General features: G+C 42.2%; 1 protein-coding gene across 4 annotated transcripts in view; it reads left to right on the top strand.

The window, feature by feature from the left end:
• SLC11A2 (solute carrier family 11 member 2) overlaps nucleotides 1-21,029 on the top strand; it is a 33,670-nt gene extending 12,641 nt beyond the window's left edge. For 2 of the 4 annotated variants that reach the window (XM_082352412.1, XM_082352414.1), the window contains exons 2-17: nucleotides 322-393; nucleotides 1,868-2,016; nucleotides 2,912-3,037; nucleotides 3,472-3,591; nucleotides 5,077-5,183; nucleotides 5,710-5,780; nucleotides 5,892-5,959; nucleotides 7,646-7,801; nucleotides 8,461-8,619; nucleotides 9,456-9,542; nucleotides 10,438-10,557; nucleotides 10,712-10,861; nucleotides 11,418-11,491; nucleotides 12,109-12,262; nucleotides 14,417-14,470; nucleotides 20,348-21,029. In XM_082352412.1, coding sequence (XP_082208538.1) covers nucleotides 322-393; nucleotides 1,868-2,016; nucleotides 2,912-3,037; nucleotides 3,472-3,591; nucleotides 5,077-5,183; nucleotides 5,710-5,780; nucleotides 5,892-5,959; nucleotides 7,646-7,801; nucleotides 8,461-8,619; nucleotides 9,456-9,542; nucleotides 10,438-10,557; nucleotides 10,712-10,861; nucleotides 11,418-11,491; nucleotides 12,109-12,262; nucleotides 14,417-14,470; nucleotides 20,348-20,428 — 1,748 coding nt within the window. In that variant the 3' untranslated portion in view covers nucleotides 20,429-21,029. Of the gene's footprint in view, nucleotides 1-321; nucleotides 394-1,864; nucleotides 2,017-2,911; nucleotides 3,038-3,471; nucleotides 3,592-5,076; nucleotides 5,184-5,709; nucleotides 5,781-5,891; nucleotides 5,960-7,645; nucleotides 7,802-8,460; nucleotides 8,620-9,455; nucleotides 9,543-10,437; nucleotides 10,558-10,711; nucleotides 10,862-11,417; nucleotides 11,492-12,108; nucleotides 12,263-14,416; nucleotides 14,471-20,347 lie in introns of all 4 variants that reach the window. The other 2 variants (XM_082352411.1, XM_082352413.1) reach the window with 1 other exon arrangement.
• The last annotated feature ends 54 nt before the right edge of the window (nucleotides 21,030-21,083 follow it).

Raw genomic sequence — 21,083 nt, 5'->3', positions numbered from 1 at the left:
GACTGGGTACTTGCCTAGCAGCCTCTCTGTGGATGCCTATTAAAAACTATTTGTCCACTTCCCTGAAATACTTTTTGCTTCAGTTTGGTTTTGAAGTTTTGCCAGCAAAAACATGATTAAGACTTTTACATTTTTTATTAAATATCTCTTAATCATATTCTGAAAACTGTAATTATTTTCAAGGTTATCTAATTCAGTAGAACAATTATTCTTTTCACGTAGTAAGGGTTCAGTCATACAGAGTAACAGAATGCTGGTTCTGAACTTGTTAGTTTTAGTTTGTTCTTGCTAATTCCTCTCCCTCTCTTTTCTCCTTTCCAGAATCTTATTCTAAGAACTCAGACACTCAGGTATCCACCATGGTGTTGGGTCCTGAACAGAAGACACCAGATGGTAATTTACAGCTTTGTGTTATTGTCTAATTTTTATTTGGAATTAGGCTTAAGCCAGTAACAGAAATTTACCATATTGTCCTTCTTGTCTTCTGTTCCAACAAAAATTGTCCCCATCTCCTCTCCCCCAGCCAACAATATCATCATGGAGACCTGCTCCATTCAGAGGTCACCACCTGGTAACTTAGGCTGTAAATGAAAATGGATTTATAACCACAGAGACTTGCCTCATATCTTATTTCCAGTTCTGAGATGAGCTAAGATTAGCTATGAGTTTGGTTTCTATAGCTGTAATGCTTGTAAAGGCAGTATTATTTGCAGACCTGGCATAAAAACCTCTAGAGTGCTTTGTCTGCTCACAGCACTTCAGATATGCATGGAACAGTAAAATACTGAGCCAGCACCTAATAGTGTATTTAATGAGACTTCTTAAGTGCTTTGACTAATCCTTCCTGATTTAAAATTTCTCCATTAGAATTTCCATTCCTTTTCTGTACATTTCCTCCTCAGTTCAGTGCCACTTAAGGTGAAGTGGGTCAGTTCCCTATAGAAAGAGAGCTTTTGTTTTTCTGATTGGATGTTGCAAAGGTTTCTTGGAAACCCTGAGATTAGAGCTTTGTGGTTAAAAATAGCCATTTGAAGGCTACAGCAAACTGGGCTTTGTATTAGCCCTTTTCTCCCAGACCCTCCCCCTCCCTGCATTTAAAATTAACTGCAAAATGTAGGACTTAGGGAAACACTGATGATTAATCTGAGATGAGCCCTCTATCAGGAGGGTGACACCTCCCCCTCCCAAGCTCTTCACTGCAGGCCTTAGTCAGGAGGGTTCCTGTTTGGTGGTTTCCCTGCAGCTTCAGATTTTAGCCTGAAATGTGGCAAGAGTTTGCAATTTACACATTTTTGGAGGAGCCTGATGGAGGTATAATGTCCAAGGATGATTCTTTGAGTAAGTCCTACCAAATAATTGGGGGCAGGGAGGAGGAGAGAGGAGAGGGTCCCACTAGACTGACCTATTTCCTTCTAAAAGTTAGGATTTTAGGTTACCAGTGGGACTAGTCTGGGGATGTTATTTAATACATTGAGCCCTAGACATCACTGTTTTTAGAAGAAAATTAAATGGTTCTAAAAATTGGCAAGTGGGAATAGAAGTGTGAAAGTAGAGGGAAACCATTGTGAGATGCATGCTGAAAACTGATGTAGAGCTGAGTGACTGGGGAACAGGGGTGAGAGGGAGCTTTTTTATCATAAGCGTTTTTGTACTTCTCAAATTTTCAGCCATGTGAACATATTGCCTATTCAAAAATTAATTTATTAAAAATATAAATAAAAATAAAGTACTGGAAATTGAGATAGAGTCAGGTTGATCTTGTGCATTTAGGTATTAAAAAGGTTTACTATCAGCATTTCTAAGGATGAGCTGTTAGTGTATTTTGTTCACTTTAATTCATTTCTTCTCAAACCTGTTAATTCAGAAGATGCTTCTGGAGACCACGGGGACCCTGCCAGTCTTGGGGCCATCAACCCTGCCTACAGTAACTCCTCTCTTCCACAGTCCTCTGGGGGGCACTCAGAGGAGCCCTTCACCACCTACTTTGATGAGAAGATCGCCATTCCTGAGGAGGAGGTTAGTGACAGGTCCTTAGAGGAAAACATTATTATCTAGGGACAAGCTATGAGTGGAAAGTCTGCTGGACAACTCCAGACCAACAACTTCAGGTCTAATTCTGGCACGCAATCTCTGAAGACTGAATTTTTTTTTAATTTTTATAAATTTATTTATTTAATTTTTGGCTGCGTTGGGTCTTTGTTGCTGCGCACGGGTTTTCTCTAGTTGCGGCGTGCAGGCTTCTCATTGCGGTGGCCTCTCCAGTTGCAGAGCATGGGCTCTAGGCACGTGGGCTTCAGTAGTTGTGGCATGAGGGCTCAGTAGTTGTGGCTTGCAGGCTCTAGAGCGCAAGCTTACTAGTTGTGGCGCACGGGCTTAGTTGCTCTGCGGCATGTGGGATCTTCCCGGACCAGGGCTCGAACACGTGTCCCCTGCATTGGCAGGCGGATTCCCAACCACTGCGCCACCAGGGAAGCCCTGAATTTTTGTAATCAGAGTAAACAGAAACTGATAAGGAAACTGAGGGCCTTGAAAAACCCGTTGCCAAGTTGAACTAGTGAGCATTTTTTCATCAAGAAAGTATGGATTCCATGTTCCCTTTTTTACAGTGCCTTTTGTCCTATTTGGGTAGTGGTTGTGCACAGAGATACTGATATTATTGCTTGGGTTTTAGAATGAAAGGCTGTTGGAAAGAGCAGGTAAGAGAAGGCCTCTTATTTGGACAGAGAGGTGGCCAGCTTATTGATGAGAAGTGGATAAGATGGACGTGAAACTTGGGCACACCCAGTATCCAGCTTCCTAAATGTTCTTATGAAGCTAATATTGCTGCTTTATATGTGACAAAATAATAGATAAATTAGATCAGCAGTTTGGAGGTGATAATCATTTTGATCTGTTTTCCTCTCTTGTACAGTACTCTTGTTTTAGCTTTCGTAAACTCTGGGCTTTCACGGGTCCGGGATTTCTTATGAGCATTGCCTACCTGGATCCAGGAAACATTGAATCTGATTTGCAGTCTGGAGCAGTGGCTGGATTTAAGGTGAACATCGAGTCCTACCCCTTTCCCTTTTAAACACTCGTAGCACACGACATCCTTTTCCTCTACTCTTTCTGTTGGATATGAACCTCAGTGGCTACATGCTGATACTTCATTGGCTGTGACACTTAAGTGAAAAGTACTTTTCCATCTGTTTTTAAATTTTATTTTATCCACATAGATGGTTTTTTATTTTATTTTACCCACATAGTTTCCTTGAACAAAGGAGAAACTGCAGATGGGAGAAACTAAGGCTCAGAAAGGTGCAAGGTGACCTAGCAGGTTCTGTGCAGAACATGATGCAGAACTCAGGTCATTTGATTCCTGACTGGGGCTCTTTCCTGAACGTAGTGTTTCCCATTCACATTGCCAAACAACCAAACAAAACAATCCCAGTTATCTAATGAGTGTAATGGTGGGATTTTGTTCTTCTCTAGTTGCTCTGGGTTCTTCTGATGGCCACCATCGTGGGGCTCCTGCTCCAGCGCCTTGCAGCTAGACTGGGAGTGGTCACTGGGCTGCATCTTGCTGAAATGTGTCACCGTCAGTATCCCAGGGTGAGCAGTGTTTGTCTGTTACTCATATCATAGGTGACTCTGTGTCTGGCAACCTGTGCTGGCCCCCTTGTATACTGAAATAGTGGAGGATGTAGGGATCCGTGGCCCTGAGGACTGGGAATCCCAAGGGAAATTCTATAGCTCCTCTTGTGGCTGACCCATGTTTCTGTGCTCCTTCAAAGTCTAACATGAGATTCACATTTCCCAGAAAGTTTCCTTAGAAAAATTCTGTTTGAGTAAACATTTACCTTTCACTCTGCCTTTTGGCATCTAGCAGTGCCCAGTTCACAAAGGGGCAGGGGTATTCTGTCTAAGCACTTTCATTCATACATCCATAGTATGAATACTATTCATACATCCATCACTTTGCATTATGCATATTTTCTTTTTTGTTTGTCTTTGCCATAAATTTGAAGAAAGTGAGTTTTTTCCTTTTACTGCAAATTATATTAGGCAGGATCTTTGGATTTGTTAATAATGATTTTTCAGTTTACCTTGACCCTGGAGTTTACACTGTCCTCTTTAGTTTCCTTCTGGATATTTTGGGCCTTTCTTGCTGCTATCTAAGGCAGGAATGGATGGACCCAATGTCTGGAAGACAGCTTTAAACTGGCCTGATCTTTAGATAAGTACTAATCTACCTGCAGTTTGTCCTAAATGTTTAATCTCCTTTCCTGGCTGTGAGAAAGTATCCTTACCTGTTTTTTTTTTTTTCTTATATGCTTCTCAAAAACAAAAACAAAAAACAAAACAAAAAAAACCCTTGATAATTTATAATTTCTTTTAGCTTCTCTTTCTTCATGTATCTTAGCAGTTGTTTTTTGTGACATATTTTTTGGGTAGTAGGTACCTTGAGGTGTTTTTTTTTTTTTTTCCTGGCCTCAGTGAGCCAGCACTACTTAATTGCTTTCTGCTGGATTATTTGACCAGATTAGTTCCCAGATTTTCTTATAGGACACCCAATTCCAACCACTTTGCCCCGAGTCCCTTTGCGTATTTGTCTTTTTTACTTGCTTGTGCATTACTACGTTAAGGATGACTCCAACCTTTTCATGCTTGTTTTGTCTCTTCACCTATGGTCAGGATAGATATTTTCTTCTGCAGCATTTCTATTCTCTCCTGAACAATATTTTGACCATCTTAGCATCCTCATTTTCCCCTAAGACTTTTAGGATTGTTTTCAGGCAAAAAATTAAGTGGAAATAATGGATGGAAATTCCGTTCTTCTGTCAAGTGGAAAGGAAGGAGAAAAAAATTGGAGTCAGCCGCTGCCCTGACCTTGACTAACAGACTCTGCCACATAGAAGCAGCCTGGTCTTCTCCAGCAAGGGGCCAAGTGGAGCTGAGTTCTGGTACTTTATCTCTAGACCGAAAGCTTTTAAAGGACTGTTTATGGATCAGTGCCAAAATGTGAATTCCAAACTATGGGGGAAGTTCTTAGAAATGATTAATTAGAACCATATCTTTCTGCTGTTTGGTGTTTAGGTTCCACGAATTATCCTGTGGCTGATGGTGGAGTTGGCTATCGTTGGCTCAGATATGCAAGAAGTTATTGGCTCCGCTATTGCCATCAACCTCCTCTCTGTAGGAAGGTGAGGGGTTTTTCTCTAGAAAGTAATCAATGTTTTGCTAGATTTCCAAGCAAGTGTAAAAACAAAAACCCAACTCATTTTCAATTTTCAAGATTCAACTCGAGTATCAATACTTTTTCTGTGGAACCTTTCTGTAACCACCTTCTTCTCTCTTGGCAAATGTAGGTTCTATATCTTCCATGTTCTTATGTTGGGTCATGAGACCCAACACACCCTTTATTATCCAGGGTGTGGCAGTGAGTATTACAATTAATTTGTATGTCAGTTTATCACACTAGACAAGTGAGCTCCTTGAGAGATAAGACCCATACTTTCCAGCTTTGTATCCTGGATGTCTGAAATAGTAGACAAAGTTTGAATGAATGTGTTATTTTACTTGGTGCTGTGCCTGGCCTCCTGCCACTGTTCCCTTTTCCCCAAGTCCTTGTTCCTCCAAGTGTTGTATAACTGGAGAGCTGTTGGGAAGAGAGTGTTTCTCAATGTTTCTTTTCTTTCCTTTAATCTCCATTTCTTATCTCTGACCTAGGGTCCCGCTGTGGGGTGGAGTTCTTATCACCATTGCAGATACCTTTGTATTTCTCTTTTTGGACAAATATGGTAAGCAGAGTGGGAATGGAGGGGTCAGTCAAAGCAGTCAGCTGCTTTCCATCACGTGGCTGATGGGGAAGTCTGCCTTCTGTGAGCTCACTGCTGCATTTTCTCCCTTAGGCTTGCGGAAGCTAGAAGCATTTTTTGGTTTTCTCATCACAATTATGGCCCTCACATTTGGATATGAGGCAAGTGTTACAGGCTGTTCATTAGCTTTTTAAAACAATTTTTGTTTCCTTTTATTATAAAAGACAGTATTTGTTAACAAAAAGCCAAATTCAGTCCTGGGCAAATTTGGAAGGAATAAGAGGTAGCAAAGACTAGTGTCCAGGAAGGCCTGCAGGGACTCCTAGGTCAAAAATGACTAGAATTTCTAGGACTTTCCAGACTAGACTCCCTGGTTCCAAGTTGGCCATCCCAACAACAGAACAGCCTTGGAGAGGGTTAAGGAAGGGATTGCAGGGTTATTCTTGACTGTTACCTTAGAGGGATTCTGTTTTTGTTCATCCTGGTTGATAATAACTGCAGCTTGGACTTTCTCTGTAATGCAGCAGTTAATGAACTATAGGGGATATAGTGCATGTTTCCCGGTTTGTCCCCCAACCCAGATACTCCATTGGGTTAACCCTAACCCTACTGTTATATGCACCTACAGTAATAGCACCTTTTTATGCCCAATTGTTATAAACTGATTTCTGCTTATTGACCTAGCTAAACTTTTTTTTTTTAAATTAATTACTTTATGGCCACGTTGGATCTTCGTTGCTGCACATGGGCTTTCTCTAGTTGCGGCGAGTGGGGGCTACTCTTCATTGCGATGCGTGGGTTTCTCATTGCGGTGGCTTCGCTTGTTGCGGAGCACGGGCTCTAGGCACATGGGCTTCAGTAGTTGTGGCACACGGGCTCAGTAGTTGTGGCGCACAGGCTTAGTTGTTCCACGGCATGTGGGATCTTCCTGGACCAGTGCTCGAACCCGTGTCCCCTGCATTGGCAGGCGGATTCTTAACCACTCTGCCACCAGGGAAGTCCTTGGCTTAGCAGACTTTTAAAAATGCATCTACTCTGTGAGTAGATGATATAGCTTGGTCTAAGGCTTCCAAGAGAAATGCCGAACCAGGAAAAAGTGTGTATGAGAAGTGTTTCTGAATGAGTCTCAGCAGACGCTAGTGGCAAATATAAGTGATTTTTATATACATAGGTGAACACAGAAGCATGATTAGTGTGGGTAATCAAGAATTGACTCTGTATTCTTGGGTGTGTCTCACAGGAGTTACTGTGAAGCTAATATCAATAAGGCCCTTAGTGGCCATTTTATTTCTTTAGAGTATTAATTACATTCTCTACACATCTATTTTGTTTATCTAAAATATGATGTGGGGGCTTCCCTGGTGGCGCAGTGGTTGAGAATCTGCCTGCCAATGCAGGGGACACGGGTTCGAGCCCTGGTCTGGGAAGATCCCACATGCCGCGGAGCAACTAAGCCCGTGTGCCACAACTACTGAGCCTGCGCGTCTGGAGCCTGTGCCCCGCAACAAGAGAGGCCGCGATAGTGAGAGGCCCGCGCACCGCGATGAAGAGTGGCCCCCGCTTGCCGCAACTAGAGGAAGCCCTCGCACAGAAACGAAGACCCAACACAGCCATAAATAAATAAATAAATTTATAAAATATGATGTGAAATATCTGGATACCCCAGTCCTAAATTCTCTGACCTTGTACTGCTTGGTTTTTTTGGATGGTTCTGTATTCCTCATGTCCTATGTAGTTGTTGGTGAAGGGGTTTAAGGAGTAAAGGTTGCAGAGTGTTCCCTAGCACTGTGTTACTCCCCTGGTCTCATATTCCAGTAAAGGCTAATAGCTGTTCGGTTGGTATGTAGTATGTTACAGTGAAACCCAGCCAGACCCAGGTCCTCAAAGGCATGTTCCTGCCATCCTGTTCAGGCTGTCATACCTCACAGATCGAGCAGGCTGTGGGCATCGTGGGTGCTGTTATCATGCCACACAACATGTACCTGCATTCTGCTTTAGTCAAGGTAAGCAAGACCCACATCTCAGTGGCCTGTGTAGTTCATGGGACCTTTTCCTTTGGTTGCAAGGGACACACACTTAGTTTACAACTGTTAGAGCCCTGAAGGAGCAAGATGTTTTTCCACAGTTGGACTCCCCACACTTGGACTCCGTTTTAATCACCAAGGTGACCAGAGATAACTGACCCCATAAAGAAGGGACTAAAGTCCTTCTTAAAAGGTCTGAAGGTGCACCGTGTCTCTTGTGCTTAAATCTCAAAAGCCTGAGTGGCCTCGTGGAGGTCAGGAGGAAAGAGCCCAACCTGGCTTTTACCAGTCAGTCGAACACAATAGTTTGCTGGGAGATTCAGAGACCTTTGTAATTAAGGTTATCTACCCCTTAGGTCTGAAATCAGGTTGTTTTTGTAGGTCAGTGGTTCTTGCAGCCACAGTAACTGAGAGCTCAGCAGTCACTCGGTCACTTTTCCCTGTTTGGGGATGTGTGGTATCATCAGAGGGTCATGGAGTTCTTACTCAGTGAACCAGGATGTAAGGGGAGTCTCTCACATTTCATGTGGTCAGTTGTTTGCCCTCTAGGTCTTTCAGCTGACTCCAAACTCATGAAATATTACAAGGAAAGTTGTTCCTACTAGTCAAAAAAATGACCATTGCTGTTATCTCTCTAGTCCAGACAGGTAGACCGAGCCAATAAGGAGGAAGTTCGGGAAGCCAATAAGTACTTTTTCATTGAATCCTGCATTGCTCTTTTTGTTTCTTTTATCATCAACGTCTTTGTCGTCTCAGTCTTTGCTGAAGCATTTTTTGAGAAAACCAACAAGCAGGTGGTGAGTAAGCCAGGGTCCTGGGTGGTAGTGAATGTGAGGGTAAAGAGGAGGCTGGATTGGGGTAGGAAAAGGTGACAGTGACTTAGAGCTCAGGGGAAGTGGATCTCAAGCCTCAATGCTGCTCCCTAAATCACTGCACTAGTCGTGGTTTACAGTCTGGGGTCTGTGACCAAGCCTAGACCCATCTTTCCAAGCTTTTGACAGGGAAGGGAGCTTACCTCGGACAAAGATTGCTTCACGCTGTTACTAGTGGCTTCGCGCCTGTTTGGCTCTTTGTCATCCCCTTTTGTTTCCTGCTTACCAACTACTAGCCACTTGCCAGTTCTGCCATTTGGTGATGACAGGTTGGGAGAAGCCAACAAACAGAAAACAGAAACTGTGGCTAGATAGACTGTCTTGTCATTTTGAATTCTCTATCATCTTGATTCCTGATTGCCTATCTAGTTTTGATCACTACTTTGTTTCTTATCTATAGGACCTCTGACTCCTGGCTCTGCTTTGACTAAGGACTCCCTATTCTGGCTGTCCTCTCATATCTGAAGCCTTCTTAAGGGCCCTCGCCTCCTGTCATCATTTAAAATGACCCAGCCTTCATGTATTACCATGCACACTCTAACTCCGTAAATGTTTTTGATGGCATGTGGGTGTAGAAAGATTACGGAGGAAGACCTCAAGTGACATTGCAGCCCGTCTCTGCCCTTGTCACAACCTGTGTCCAGTGTCTTGCCTCCAGCATCCATCTCTTGGGTGACCTGTGTATAATCTGTAGGAGAGGGCTTCTTGTCTGGGTGCTGGCCTCAGAAGTAAAAGTTGTTCCTAAACTGCTTTGGTTCCAGGTTGAAGTCTGTAGAAATATCAGCAGTCCCCATACTCATCTTTTTCCTGACGATAACTCAACACTCACTGTGGACATCTACAAAGGGGTAAACCTATTCAGATTTCTGATCTTTGCTCCTGAATCAATATTCTTAGCATAGTATCTGGTTTTTTCTGTGGGTTCACTTCAGAGCTCAGCATATCTTCTCTGGAGTGTGTTTTTTTCAGAGGTCCAGATGCCGGACAAGCCTTTTGGGTTACGTGGAAGGGAATAGAAGATCAGCTGAAAAGATGAATTGTATCAGCAATTCCCAAACTTGTGTTGATAGTATATTGTTCTATAGGACGTTAATTCGGGTGACTAAAGAAAGTGTTCCTGGGAATTAATTCCCTGGTGGTCCTGGCAGTCCAGTGGTCAGGACTCCGTGCTCTCACTGCCGAGGGCCTGGCTTCAATCCCTGTTCAGGGAGCTAAGATCCCATATGCCGCACGGGGCGGCCAAAAGAAGAAAAGAAAGTGTTCCTAGTAAAGCGGTGGTCTTTACTGGGGCCTCTCTGTCCCTTTTACGCTGGTTACATTGTGAACCTCCAAGAGTAGAATATATAGCATGTAGCATTTCCCAAATTTATTTGAGCTCTCTCTTCATTCCTGTTACCATCTTGCAGAATAGGGTGTTAAGGAATTTAATTTGGGAAGTGTTGTGGACTTTTTTTTTTTTTTAATAGTCAAGATATAGGTTGCGGATAAAGGCTTTAGGAGCCTAGAGAAGAGAAGGGACTAGGCTGAGGAGAAATAAAGGTCCCTCCAGCAGAATTTAGGTTGAAAGCATCTAGAATGAGGTCAGGACCTAAGTCTAGCTTCTGTTACAGTGCCCGGCACAGCACTTGGTATAGGTAGGTGCGTAGCCAGGAAGAGGGAGAAATGTCGCAGAGGAGTGCTGTTTGGAGTGTTGTCTCAGGTGGTCTTTGACACAAACATATCTTTCTCCCTTGCCTCTCCCAGGGTGTTGTGCTGGGGTGTTACTTCGGGCCTGCTGCACTCTACATCTGGGCAGTGGGGATCCTGGCTGCAGGACAGAGCTCCACCATGACAGGAACCTACTCTGGCCAGTTTGTCATGGAGGTACCTGCTGTTTGGACTGGGATAGACTTGAGGAAGAGGACATTGCCCTTTTGTTACTTCTTAATCCCACGTATCTAAGGTCTTCCTGAACCTCCCCAGACGTTTTTCTGTGTCCTATTCCAGACATTCATCCTGCTTCTGTGTTTCCTTCTAGGGATTCCTGAACCTAAAGTGGTCACGCTTTGCCCGAGTGATTCTGACCCGCTCTATTGCCATCATCCCCACTCTGCTTGTTGCCGTCTTCCAAGATGTAGAGCATCTGACAGGGATGAATGACTTCCTGAATGTTCTTCAGAGCTTACAAGTGAGGAGGGAGCTGGGGAAACTCACATCCCATTGAGTCAGGCAGCATTTTGTATTGCCCTTAGTTGCCAAGCCTAGTGCTGCGTGCTGGGGAAAATTTAGAGGAAGAAAGAGGCACAGTCTTGGTCCATAGCAAATGCATATGAAATCCCTGACATCTAAAAGGCTTTTAGAAAGGGCTGGGTTTTTTTAAGCTTGGTTTTTTTTTTTTTTTTTGAATGGGAATTATAAGCTATAATTACACATAGAACCCCAAATTATTGTTCGTTAATCCAAGCAAACATTAAATAACGTATAGGACACTGCTAGATTTTATGGAGATTAAGAAGACAAGGCAGATACAAATTTTGTGAAGACACTATGATCATAATTGATGCTAGGTTAATGACACCCCTACAGATTTCCACATAATGCTCCAGCATGTTGGAATGATAGGAATAATTTCTCATGGAGTAGATGAGACAGGGTCTATGTTTCCCTTTTGCTAACAGTGCTACTCTCGGGGTGATACAAGGACCCCCAGTGGCCCTATCTGATCTTAGTTTTTTCTTTTCCAGCTTCCCTTTGCTCTCATACCCATCCTCACGTTTACGAGCTTGCGGCCGGTAATGAGTGAATTTGCCAATGGAATGTGAGTGTACTTCTCTTAGTTCCCCAAATATATATGGGGGAAGGGTATCTTCATCAAACAGGCCAGTCAGAAAATAAGTCATAGGGGAACGATGTGCTTTGAGAGGTGATTGCTAAAGCTGCCCCCTCGGTCTTTGACTTAGAAAATGGAGACTGTGAATGTAACAAAGGAGGGCAAGCACAGTTTTCATTTCTGGGGGAAATTTTTCAGCTTTTAGGGCTTTAACTCTTCAGCTTCAGCCACTGAAGTTTAAAGCACCTGAATTCCATGTTAAATGATCTTGATGAGAAAGGCATAAGCTAATACCTTTTATATACATCTTTAAAGGACATGGTTTATTTGAAATGACTTGTTGCATCTCTAGGGACTCATGACTTTTTGCATTTTTAGGGACTTAAATAATAGGGATTATTTGACAGTGTTTTTTTCCCCTCTTTCTCCCTCTCATTATGTAACTTTGGCTCATTTAACCTAATCTGGGACACAAGAACCACTTTTCAGTTCATTTTGAAATGCCTCTTACTCCTGTCCTGTGTACCCCAAAAGACACAGTGTCTTCTTCTGTTTGTGGACAGGTTGGGCTATGCCACCAATACTTGTGCTGTTTCTCTTTACAGAGGCTGGAGGATCGCAGGCGGTATCTTGGTCCTTATCATCTGTTCCATCAACATGTACTTTGTCATGGTTTATGTCCAGGAACTAGGGCATGTGGCATTGTATGTGGTGGCTGCTGTGGTCAGCATAGCTTACCTGAGCTTTGTGTTTTACTTGGTAAGTCCATTTGGGACGGGGCAGGGGCATATAGGTATCAGGGTGGTCGAGGTGTGGCTAGCGCTCAGAAATGAAAGGACCTGAAAGAGCCGTTAAACCAGCTGCGATTAAACCGCATTTTTAACCGTAAAATTTACCTTGGTTCCTAAGAGTTACCATTTTTCTATTTCTGTCACTTCTGTCTGGTTTCCATTCTTAATAATTCCTAACAAGAGAGTGTAGTATGTTTGAAGAACTAAAAGAAGATCAGCAGTGTAGAAAGTAGAGAGTGGTACGAGATGGGATTGGAGAAGGGAGCTGTGGAGTGTGATTTCAAATCTTTGGAGGGCAGCACATGTGGGTTCACAGCCCTGCCCAGCTCTACTACTTAATAGCTATCCAATCAGGACATAAATAAATAGTGATAGTCTCTCATTGAGTTATTCTAGAGTTATTTTAAAGATATTCTATCTATCTATCTATCTATCTATCTATTTATTTATTTATTTATTTATAACTGTGTTGGGTCTTTGTTTCTGTGCAAGGGCTTTCTCTAGTTGCGGCGAGCAGGGGCCACTCTTCATTGCCGTGCGCGGGCCTCTCACTATCAGGGCCTCTCTTGTTGCGGAGCACAGGCTCCAGACGCGCAGGCTCAGTAGTTGTGGCTCACGGGCCCAGTTGCTCCGTGGCATGTGGGATCCTCCCAGACCAGGGCTCGAACCCGTGTCCCCCGCATCGGCAGGCAGACTCTCAACCACTGCGCCACCAGGGAAGCCCTAGAGTTATTTTTAAATGATGGTTATAAAATATAGCTACATAGAAAACGAATGCAGAATTGTGTATACCTAGATAATCAAAAAAATTTTCAAAAGTCCAGAGTAAATTATGCAAAAATAGTAATAGTTGTTGTCTTAGGCTGGTGGGATTATGGATATATTCTTTTCTCTATTTTCCAGATCTTCTGTAACATTACTTATATTAATGAAAAGCAGCTACAGCAACAACAAATCCACCTCCCTATTCTACACAGGTTTCTCTGAAAAACACAGGAGTTGAGGATTAGGGACAGCAGACTTTATAACATGTCTGCTACAGAGAATGGCAGGGATGGAGGGAGGAAACCCACTGCTCATCTTTATAGCACTTACCTAGTCCCCATGCCAGTGTCTGCTACAGGTTATGTACTTGATAGAGAAAATCATTTTAGTGAATATTGAAAAATTATGCCCTGGATGGATATATCCCTTCTTTTTTCCTCCCCAGTAAACCATGGGCACGCTAAGATTATGCTGACCATAATATAGAGACTTATTCCAAGGAAACCCAAGTAACTGAGTATGTCCTTGACAGAAACTGTTTTAAAAATTTGCTGTAGAACTTAAGGGAATCCTTCCTTCGTGCAAATTGGTTATGAAGGTGCCGAGTTGTTCTCAGTCAGCCTGAGACTACTGAGATTGTTGAAGACCCATTTTTAAAAATAAATTTGTTTGTTTGTTTGTTTATGGCTGCATTGGGTCTTCGTTGCTATGCACGGGCTTTCTCTGGTTGTGGCGAGCGGTGGCTACTCTTCATTGCGGTGCGCAGGCTTCTCATTGCGGTGGCTTCTCTTGTTGTGGGGCACGGGCTCTAGGCGTGCGGGCTTTAGTAGCTGTGGCATGAGGGCTCAGTAGTTGTGGCTCCTGAGCTCTAGAGCGCAGGCTCAGTAGTTGTGGCGCACGGGCTTAGTTGCTCCACGACATGTGGGATCTTCCTGGACCAGGGCTCGAACCCGTGTGCCCTGCATTGTCAGGTGGATTCTCAACCACTGTGCCATCAGGGAAGTCCCTGAAGACCCATTTTTAAGGCTTAGGGCTGATTCTAGAGTGAATTACTACTGTTTAGCTCCAAAACGTATACTTACAGAGCAGCTCAGAGACCATAGCAGTTGTATTGGCCAGCCAGTCATTCCCCCCATCGTGAGGAATGGGGTAGGGCTGAAGAAAAGTGGTCTTCAGGGAACTCTCCCAGCCAGCTAAAAGAAACAAACCAAACACAAAGCAGTAGGAACAGAGGGAACTCAGTATTGAAAATAGTATGGCAAAAGAGGTTTGTATCTGAGCAGTGCAATGTGGGCAGTCGTGGGTAAGAGGGCTCTTCAGAGAGGTCATTGAATGATGACTGTATTTTCTCTTTCAGGGTTGGCAATGTTTGATTGCACTGGGCATGTCCTTCCTAGACTGTGGGCACACGGTAAGCATCTCTAAAGTCCTGCTGACCGAAGAAGCCACCAGTGGCTATACTAAGTAAACACTGGATCAGTCTGTCTGTCTTCCGCAGGTAGCCATCAGAGCCAGTGTGTTGCTATGGTTTACTGTGTGAACATAGCCAAAAGTATGTGCTGTTGCACAGACTGCATTTAGGACTCAACTGTTTGTTGGGAAAGACTTTGCATATATGTTTGAAAGAAGCCATTATTTTTCTTCCTGACCTCCTAACCTGGGAACTGGATTAGGTAGGGTCCTTGAAAAGCTGACATCTGCTGCTCTCAAACAACACTAAACTCTTTAGCTGCCTAAGGGCCAGCTTGTTTTATCTTTTTGAGAGATAATCATCTATGCATGATTCTTAACAAGACTGACTATATGTTAAAAAAAACGTATTTGGAAAATACAGTAAATTTTTCATTATACAAATTACAGAATGGGTATGCAAGTTTTGTTTATCAAAAGATAATGGATTTTAAAAGGCTGAGAAATACTTTCCTTATGCATACCCTTTGAATTACTTTAATTATAAAAAAATAAAATCTCAACTAGGGTGGTTTGATCCATTCGAAATATAAAATTATGAGATATCTACCTCTATCAGGTTCAGGATTCTTTTAACTTATTTTCACTTTAAATTTCTCTGGATGTTAAGAGGGGTGAGAAAGCATAAAGAAGATGGTAAATGGAGAGGTAGCAAAACTCACCTGTAGGTGGTGGTTACTCATCTCTTTTGAAAATCACTTCGACGATTTTCCTCAGAGACTGAAAGCTTATCGAAGTTTTCTCGGGAGCCCTAATTTTAGTAACTTTCATGTTAGTACCAAGCTTTCCTGATGGTATTTCTTCTTGAGCACTTAGAGTCATGAAACCTTCACCTTCCTCCTCCAGGAGGGTAGTGATAGAAAGAGATGGTAGCGCTTATGCACTGATGTTCTCATGAGACTTTGGGGTGAGGAGAAAAACTTGAAAGGAGAAGAGGAGCCATCTGTTTTATTCCTAAAAGCCGCCTTCTACCAGAATCGTCATCTTTTTCTGAAGCATGCCCAAGACGACTTGCAAGGCAATCTCAGGAGCTCTGGATCTAACGGTTGCAAAGCTCGCTCGCTCTCGGCAAGTCCTTAGATATCACTATGGTTACAAAGTTCTTTCAGCAGGGTTGTGCTGGGCTACCTCTCTTCAGCCACTCCCTCAGAGGGAAAAACTTTGAGACCAGATGGTGGAGCTCTGGAATCAGAGGAAATGGGTCCCTTCAGCATGGAGCTGCTGCTCTTCAGCCACTTCTGACATTTTTACATGTGGAGCCTGAGACTATGTGATTATCTCAAACCAAATCACATTTGTCTGATGGAGATAAATAATCAAGTCTTTTATAGCCACTGACTTGGAGAGAACAGTAATGGGAATGGCATTGAAGGACTTCTCATTTTTGGTGTTTTCCTTCTGGAGTCCTTGATGATTGATGTTCTCCGTTCACCTGAGCCCCTGAAGGCATTATTGCCAATACTTTGTACACAGTTAAAAGCATAGACTGAATGGACTGTCTTTTATATGGCATTAAGGGTAAACTACTATGTTTCACTGACCATACCTTTATCTGAGCCCCTCCAGTGATATAGCACAGGATCATGAGAGACAAATTTCCCTAACTGTCCCTCCTCATGTCCCTCCTTCTCCCCTACCATCATTCCCCAAACTGGCATAAGAGCGTTCTGAAGATATCAGGGACGGACATCTTAAGCTCTCGTCTGGCTGCTGTAGGTGAGGGCCACATTGACAAAATTCTTTGTAAAGACACTACAGTCACATTTACCTTTGTCCTCAGTCTGGGTGAGTCCAGTCAGTCTCAGATTCACAAATATTTAGAAGCCCAGGTAAAAGCTGCTAGTTTTCTTTGAAGTTATATATATGACTTGAAATGATGGAAAATTTCTTCCCAGATAAATGGCATTTTATATCAATGTGTGTGTAGTATTATTCAGTGTTAAAAACACTCCCATACTGTATTCCATTTGATCCTCTCAGATAGAAAGTGCACTTTCTAGTCAGCCAGTACTTTGGGTACAATAAACAATGTTTAGGACTGAAGTCTTCCAGTACCAGCATGTGCAGTATGTTTGTGTGGAATGTTTAAGGATATACAGTTGTATTTTATGTAAACTGGTCCTTGTTCTCCATAAATGTGGCATGAAATAATTGTGCTGCTACAGCATACTGGGAATTAACAGGGATGGGGAAGAGCTGCAGTTTGGCTCCTGTGAGGTCCTGCTAGTGGTTTTAGGAGTGATTACAGCAAGTTTCTAGTGATCATTTAACAATATGTAAACTTGGTTTGTAATTAAAAACTTTTTTTTCCTTTTTCCAGTTTGGTTTCCTGGGTATTTTTTTAACTTTGAAAATACTTTATTAATGGGGCGTCAACCACTTTGAAATACTGAAACATCAACTGCCACCTGGAATGACATACTAAACTCACACTGTTAGTGATTTTTCTCTTTAGAAGAGAGAGAGAAATACAGTTGATCCCTGGACAACCCGGGGTTGGGGCACCGACCCTCCACGGAATAAAAAATCTGTGTAAAATTTATAGTTGGGCTTTCATGTTTATAGTCGGCCCTTCATGTCCAGTGTTCCTCCGAATCTGTGGTTCCGCATCTCAGATTCAGCCTGCCTGGGGTCATGTAGTACTGTAGTATTTACCATTGGGGAAAAAAATCCATGTATGAGTGGACTCACGCAGTTCAAATTCATGTCGTTCAAGGCTCAACATAGGTTTAGTTCCCAGAAGACTTGATGAATTGCAGACACCAAACACTAATTTCTATTCTATTCTATAGTTTTGCCATTGCTAAAGGTTACATCATTACCATATTTAAAGTTGAAAAAACGTTGTCATCTGGCCTTTTTCTGCTCTAAGCTGAACATTTTTCTATCTGTAGTCTTGTTTCACCATTGAGGTCTTTTATATTCTGTATATGCTGCCAATAAAAAATATGAGTATTTGAAAAGAGAAACCAAAATTGTTTAGCTTAAAAATGAAAGCATTTTGGCAGACCTGATATAAATGGAAATATTGGCACCATTTAATAAAAACAAAGACAGAGCTCAGACACAGTAAACTACTAGCCTTGTCACCAAACACATGGCAGGAAAATCTAAGTCAGCACTTAATTTGTTTCAAGAGTGTCACTAGAACTTCATTTCCCCTTTCTCTGTTGCAAGCTTTCCCTGTCTGTCTTACAGGAGCTGAATACTGTAAGTAACACCATAGAAGTTATCTGGGAATTTTGTTCTCCATGTTGTCCTTCCTCATTTAGCTCTCCCTTCTAACTTTGTTTTTGTTTTTTTTTAAATCTTTTTTTTTTTTTTTTTTTGCCTTGCTGCGTGGCTTACGGGATCTCACTTCCACTCGGGCCCATGGCAGTGAAAGCCCAGAATCCTAACCACTAGGCCACCAGGGAACTCCTTACTTTGGATTTAATTTCAGAACTAAAATAGTATGCATAACAATTTGAAGATCCTGATTTGAGATATTTCCTTTAGCTCTGCCCTCTGGAGTGCTTTCTGTTCCTTCCTTGGATAGGACCAATGAATCCAAATGTGTCACCTTCTCTTGGCACCTTGGCTTTTGAATGTTAAAAATGACTAACACACTGCTATGTGCTAGTCCGGGTCTTTGCACTCATATGATCTCATGTAATTCTTATAACAAGAGGATCAGCCTCTATATAGATAAGGCAACTGAAGGACCAAAAAGTAAAATAATACATCACTAAAAAGTGGGCAGTTGGCATTTGAACTTGACTAGCTTAATTCCAGAGCCCACACCATCATTACCAATCATCCTATATAATATATAGTATACACTTCATACATAGTTAAGACACCAAGCTTTGGTGTTTAGCAGCACCAAGAACAGCAACATATCAAAGATACTTTGCTTGATACTCTGATTAGTGCTAGAATATGTTTTAGATCAAAAGCTGCCAACTGGTAGGCTAATTTTGTTTGGCCTGTGCTAAATTTTAAAAAGTACCTGAATGCTTTTTCAGGTAGGTGTGGAAAATGGGCAGGGCCCTCTATGATCCTACCCCAGCAATAACTAAGGACTAATAGTTTATTCATTTGCATACCTCTCTGCCCTTGAAAGGTTTAGCCAATTCCTGTGCAATTTACCCCATTTCTTAGTGCCTCCGAGCAATATGACAAACTTCTCCAATGAAGGAGTGCTCTCTACTAAGTCATCTAAGTGATACAACCTGGAGGTCATGGGACTAAAAATGCAACCCTTGCTTTCTACATAATGAAGAAGCCCACCACCTTAGCTCACTTGAGAAAAGACTGCAGTGAATTGTCAGTGTATCTGACAATCGCTCTTGGTTACTAAAACTTGAGTCATAAGACCCTAAAGTGAGTAAGCAAGCTGAAGTCTGAAGTGCTGTTGTTCTGCCCTAAGGCCAGTGTGACTCAGCAATTTCCTAGCCCACTAGTTGAGAATAGTTTTATCTTGGGCTCCATTTGGTTTCATCTTCACACAGTCATCACAAGCTTGTAAGGTATACAGGGCAATTTGTAATGTGTTAAAACATTATTGAAGACTGGGACTTCCCTGGTGGTCCAGTGGTTAAGACTCCGCACTTCCACTGCAGGGGGCGCAGGTTGGATCCCTGGTTGGGGAACTAAGATCCCGCATGCTGTGTGGCACAGCAATTATTGAAGACTAACATGAGATAGCTTATTAACGTACTTGACATTTTCAAATGTAGCATTTATTCCCATTTTACAAATAAGTAGGCTAAGGCTCCAGAAAGATACATGACTTGCTCAAGGTCATAGGAAGTGGCAGAGTTGGAGCTTGACCCCAACTCCAGTTCCTTTTCCACTATATAATAGGAACATTTTCTTTATGAATTTATAGTGTTCATTCGGCATCCTGAGCACTCATATGATTTCATTTAATTCTTATAACAAAAGGATCAGCCTCCACACAGGTGAGGCAACTGATAGGCCAAAAAGAGTTTGTTGTTGACAAGGGGCAACAACATTCCTAAAACCCCAAGTAACAACAGTAGGGCTAAAAGGAGACTCAGTGATTGTCCCATGGTGAATTCAGAGGAGAGAAAAAGTAAGATACAACTTCACAGATGCCAACACAAACCATCTGGATTCAGGTCTCCAGGGGTGGGTCTGACAACGTGTTTTAAAAGCAGCCGAAGTGATTCTGATTCAGCCTGATAAACGTTTGGGACCCGTAGCTCATCTCATCTCTCTTAGTACATGCCATTGTTTTTTTTAAAGAAAGGCTTTGCTTTGCTCATGTGCCAAAGGATAATAGGGCCCAGATAATAGGGTCAGGATTTAGATTATTTGCAATTTGATTTCTTTTTTTCTTGGCCGTGCTGGGCAGCTTGTGGGATCTTAGTTCCCCGACCAGGGATTGAACCTGCGCTCTCAGCAGTAAAAGCCTGGAGTCCTAACCACTGGGCAGCCAGAAAAGTCCCTGAAATTTTATTTCTAACACACTTGGTATTAAAGTACAAAAGCTCGCGGTGCGTTTGCTCTTAATATCCTGATCAGAAACAATCATCCTGAGGCAGAGAGTGTCGCAAGAATAAAAGTGCAAATTTTCCTGAGGGCATTCAGTACTATCTCAATCTTTAACTATTTCGGCTCCTAGCAATTATTTTATATACAATAAACCATTCATGTATCTGTAAGCCATTTCTTTTCTGAAATGAAAGTCTATATAGCAGAACTGAAAAAAGACCTACATTGATATGCTGATTATAGGTACTTAAATGCCAAATTCAATATTTAAATACTTGCAAATCAGTCTAACCCTTTTCCGTCTTTTTGTCCTCAGTACCTACGTCTGGGATTGACAGTTCAGCCTGAACTCTACCTTCTGAACACCGTGGATGCTGACTCACTTGTGTCTAGATGACTGACAGCCTGAGAGACTCTATAACACCCACTTTCTCTTAGTCCTTTTGTGCCAAGTGTCCTGTTAACGTTATCTCTGTTAGTTCAGTGGTGAGTTTTGTTCAAGCATTTTGAGCAAAAGGCAAAGATTTCCTCACGGGACGGGTGTTAAAAGCTGACAGCTTTAAGTGTAGGTCAGAGACCCGCAGAGTCCTGCAACTGCCAGAGTTAAATTTTTAGCCTATGATGGTCACACACCCCTATGGGCTTGTGTCTCGACTTATGGAATTTTAAAAATATATATGTGTGTATGTTTATGTAAACCTGAACATATCAGTTTGGGTAGAGTTTTAAGGTTATATAAAAATGATAGATCTTTTGTATTTTTTTAACAAATGGTGCTCAGATAAATCAGATATTTATTTTGTCTGGATTGCAAGTGACAAAGGAAAAGGAGCACTGTTCTTTTTCAGAGTGAACTGGTCAAGCTGACTTACTTTTAAAGTGATACTTGACTATAGCCAGGTAAATTTCACTTTGATTTTAATTGACCAAACCTTGGTAACTACTGATACTAGCACATCATTTCCAAAGAAAACACTTCTTCTATTTGGCATATTTAATCCTGGTTGTCGGTGTGCTTTGTGATTGTTATTTTCTTTGTTGCTTTTCTTGAG

The sequence above is a fragment of the Balaenoptera borealis genome, assembly GCF_965194805.1.
Source record: "Balaenoptera borealis genome assembly, chromosome: 13".
Taxonomy (NCBI): domain Eukaryota; kingdom Metazoa; phylum Chordata; class Mammalia; order Artiodactyla; family Balaenopteridae; genus Balaenoptera; species Balaenoptera borealis.
This window is presented reverse-complemented; position numbering and strand designations above follow the sequence as displayed.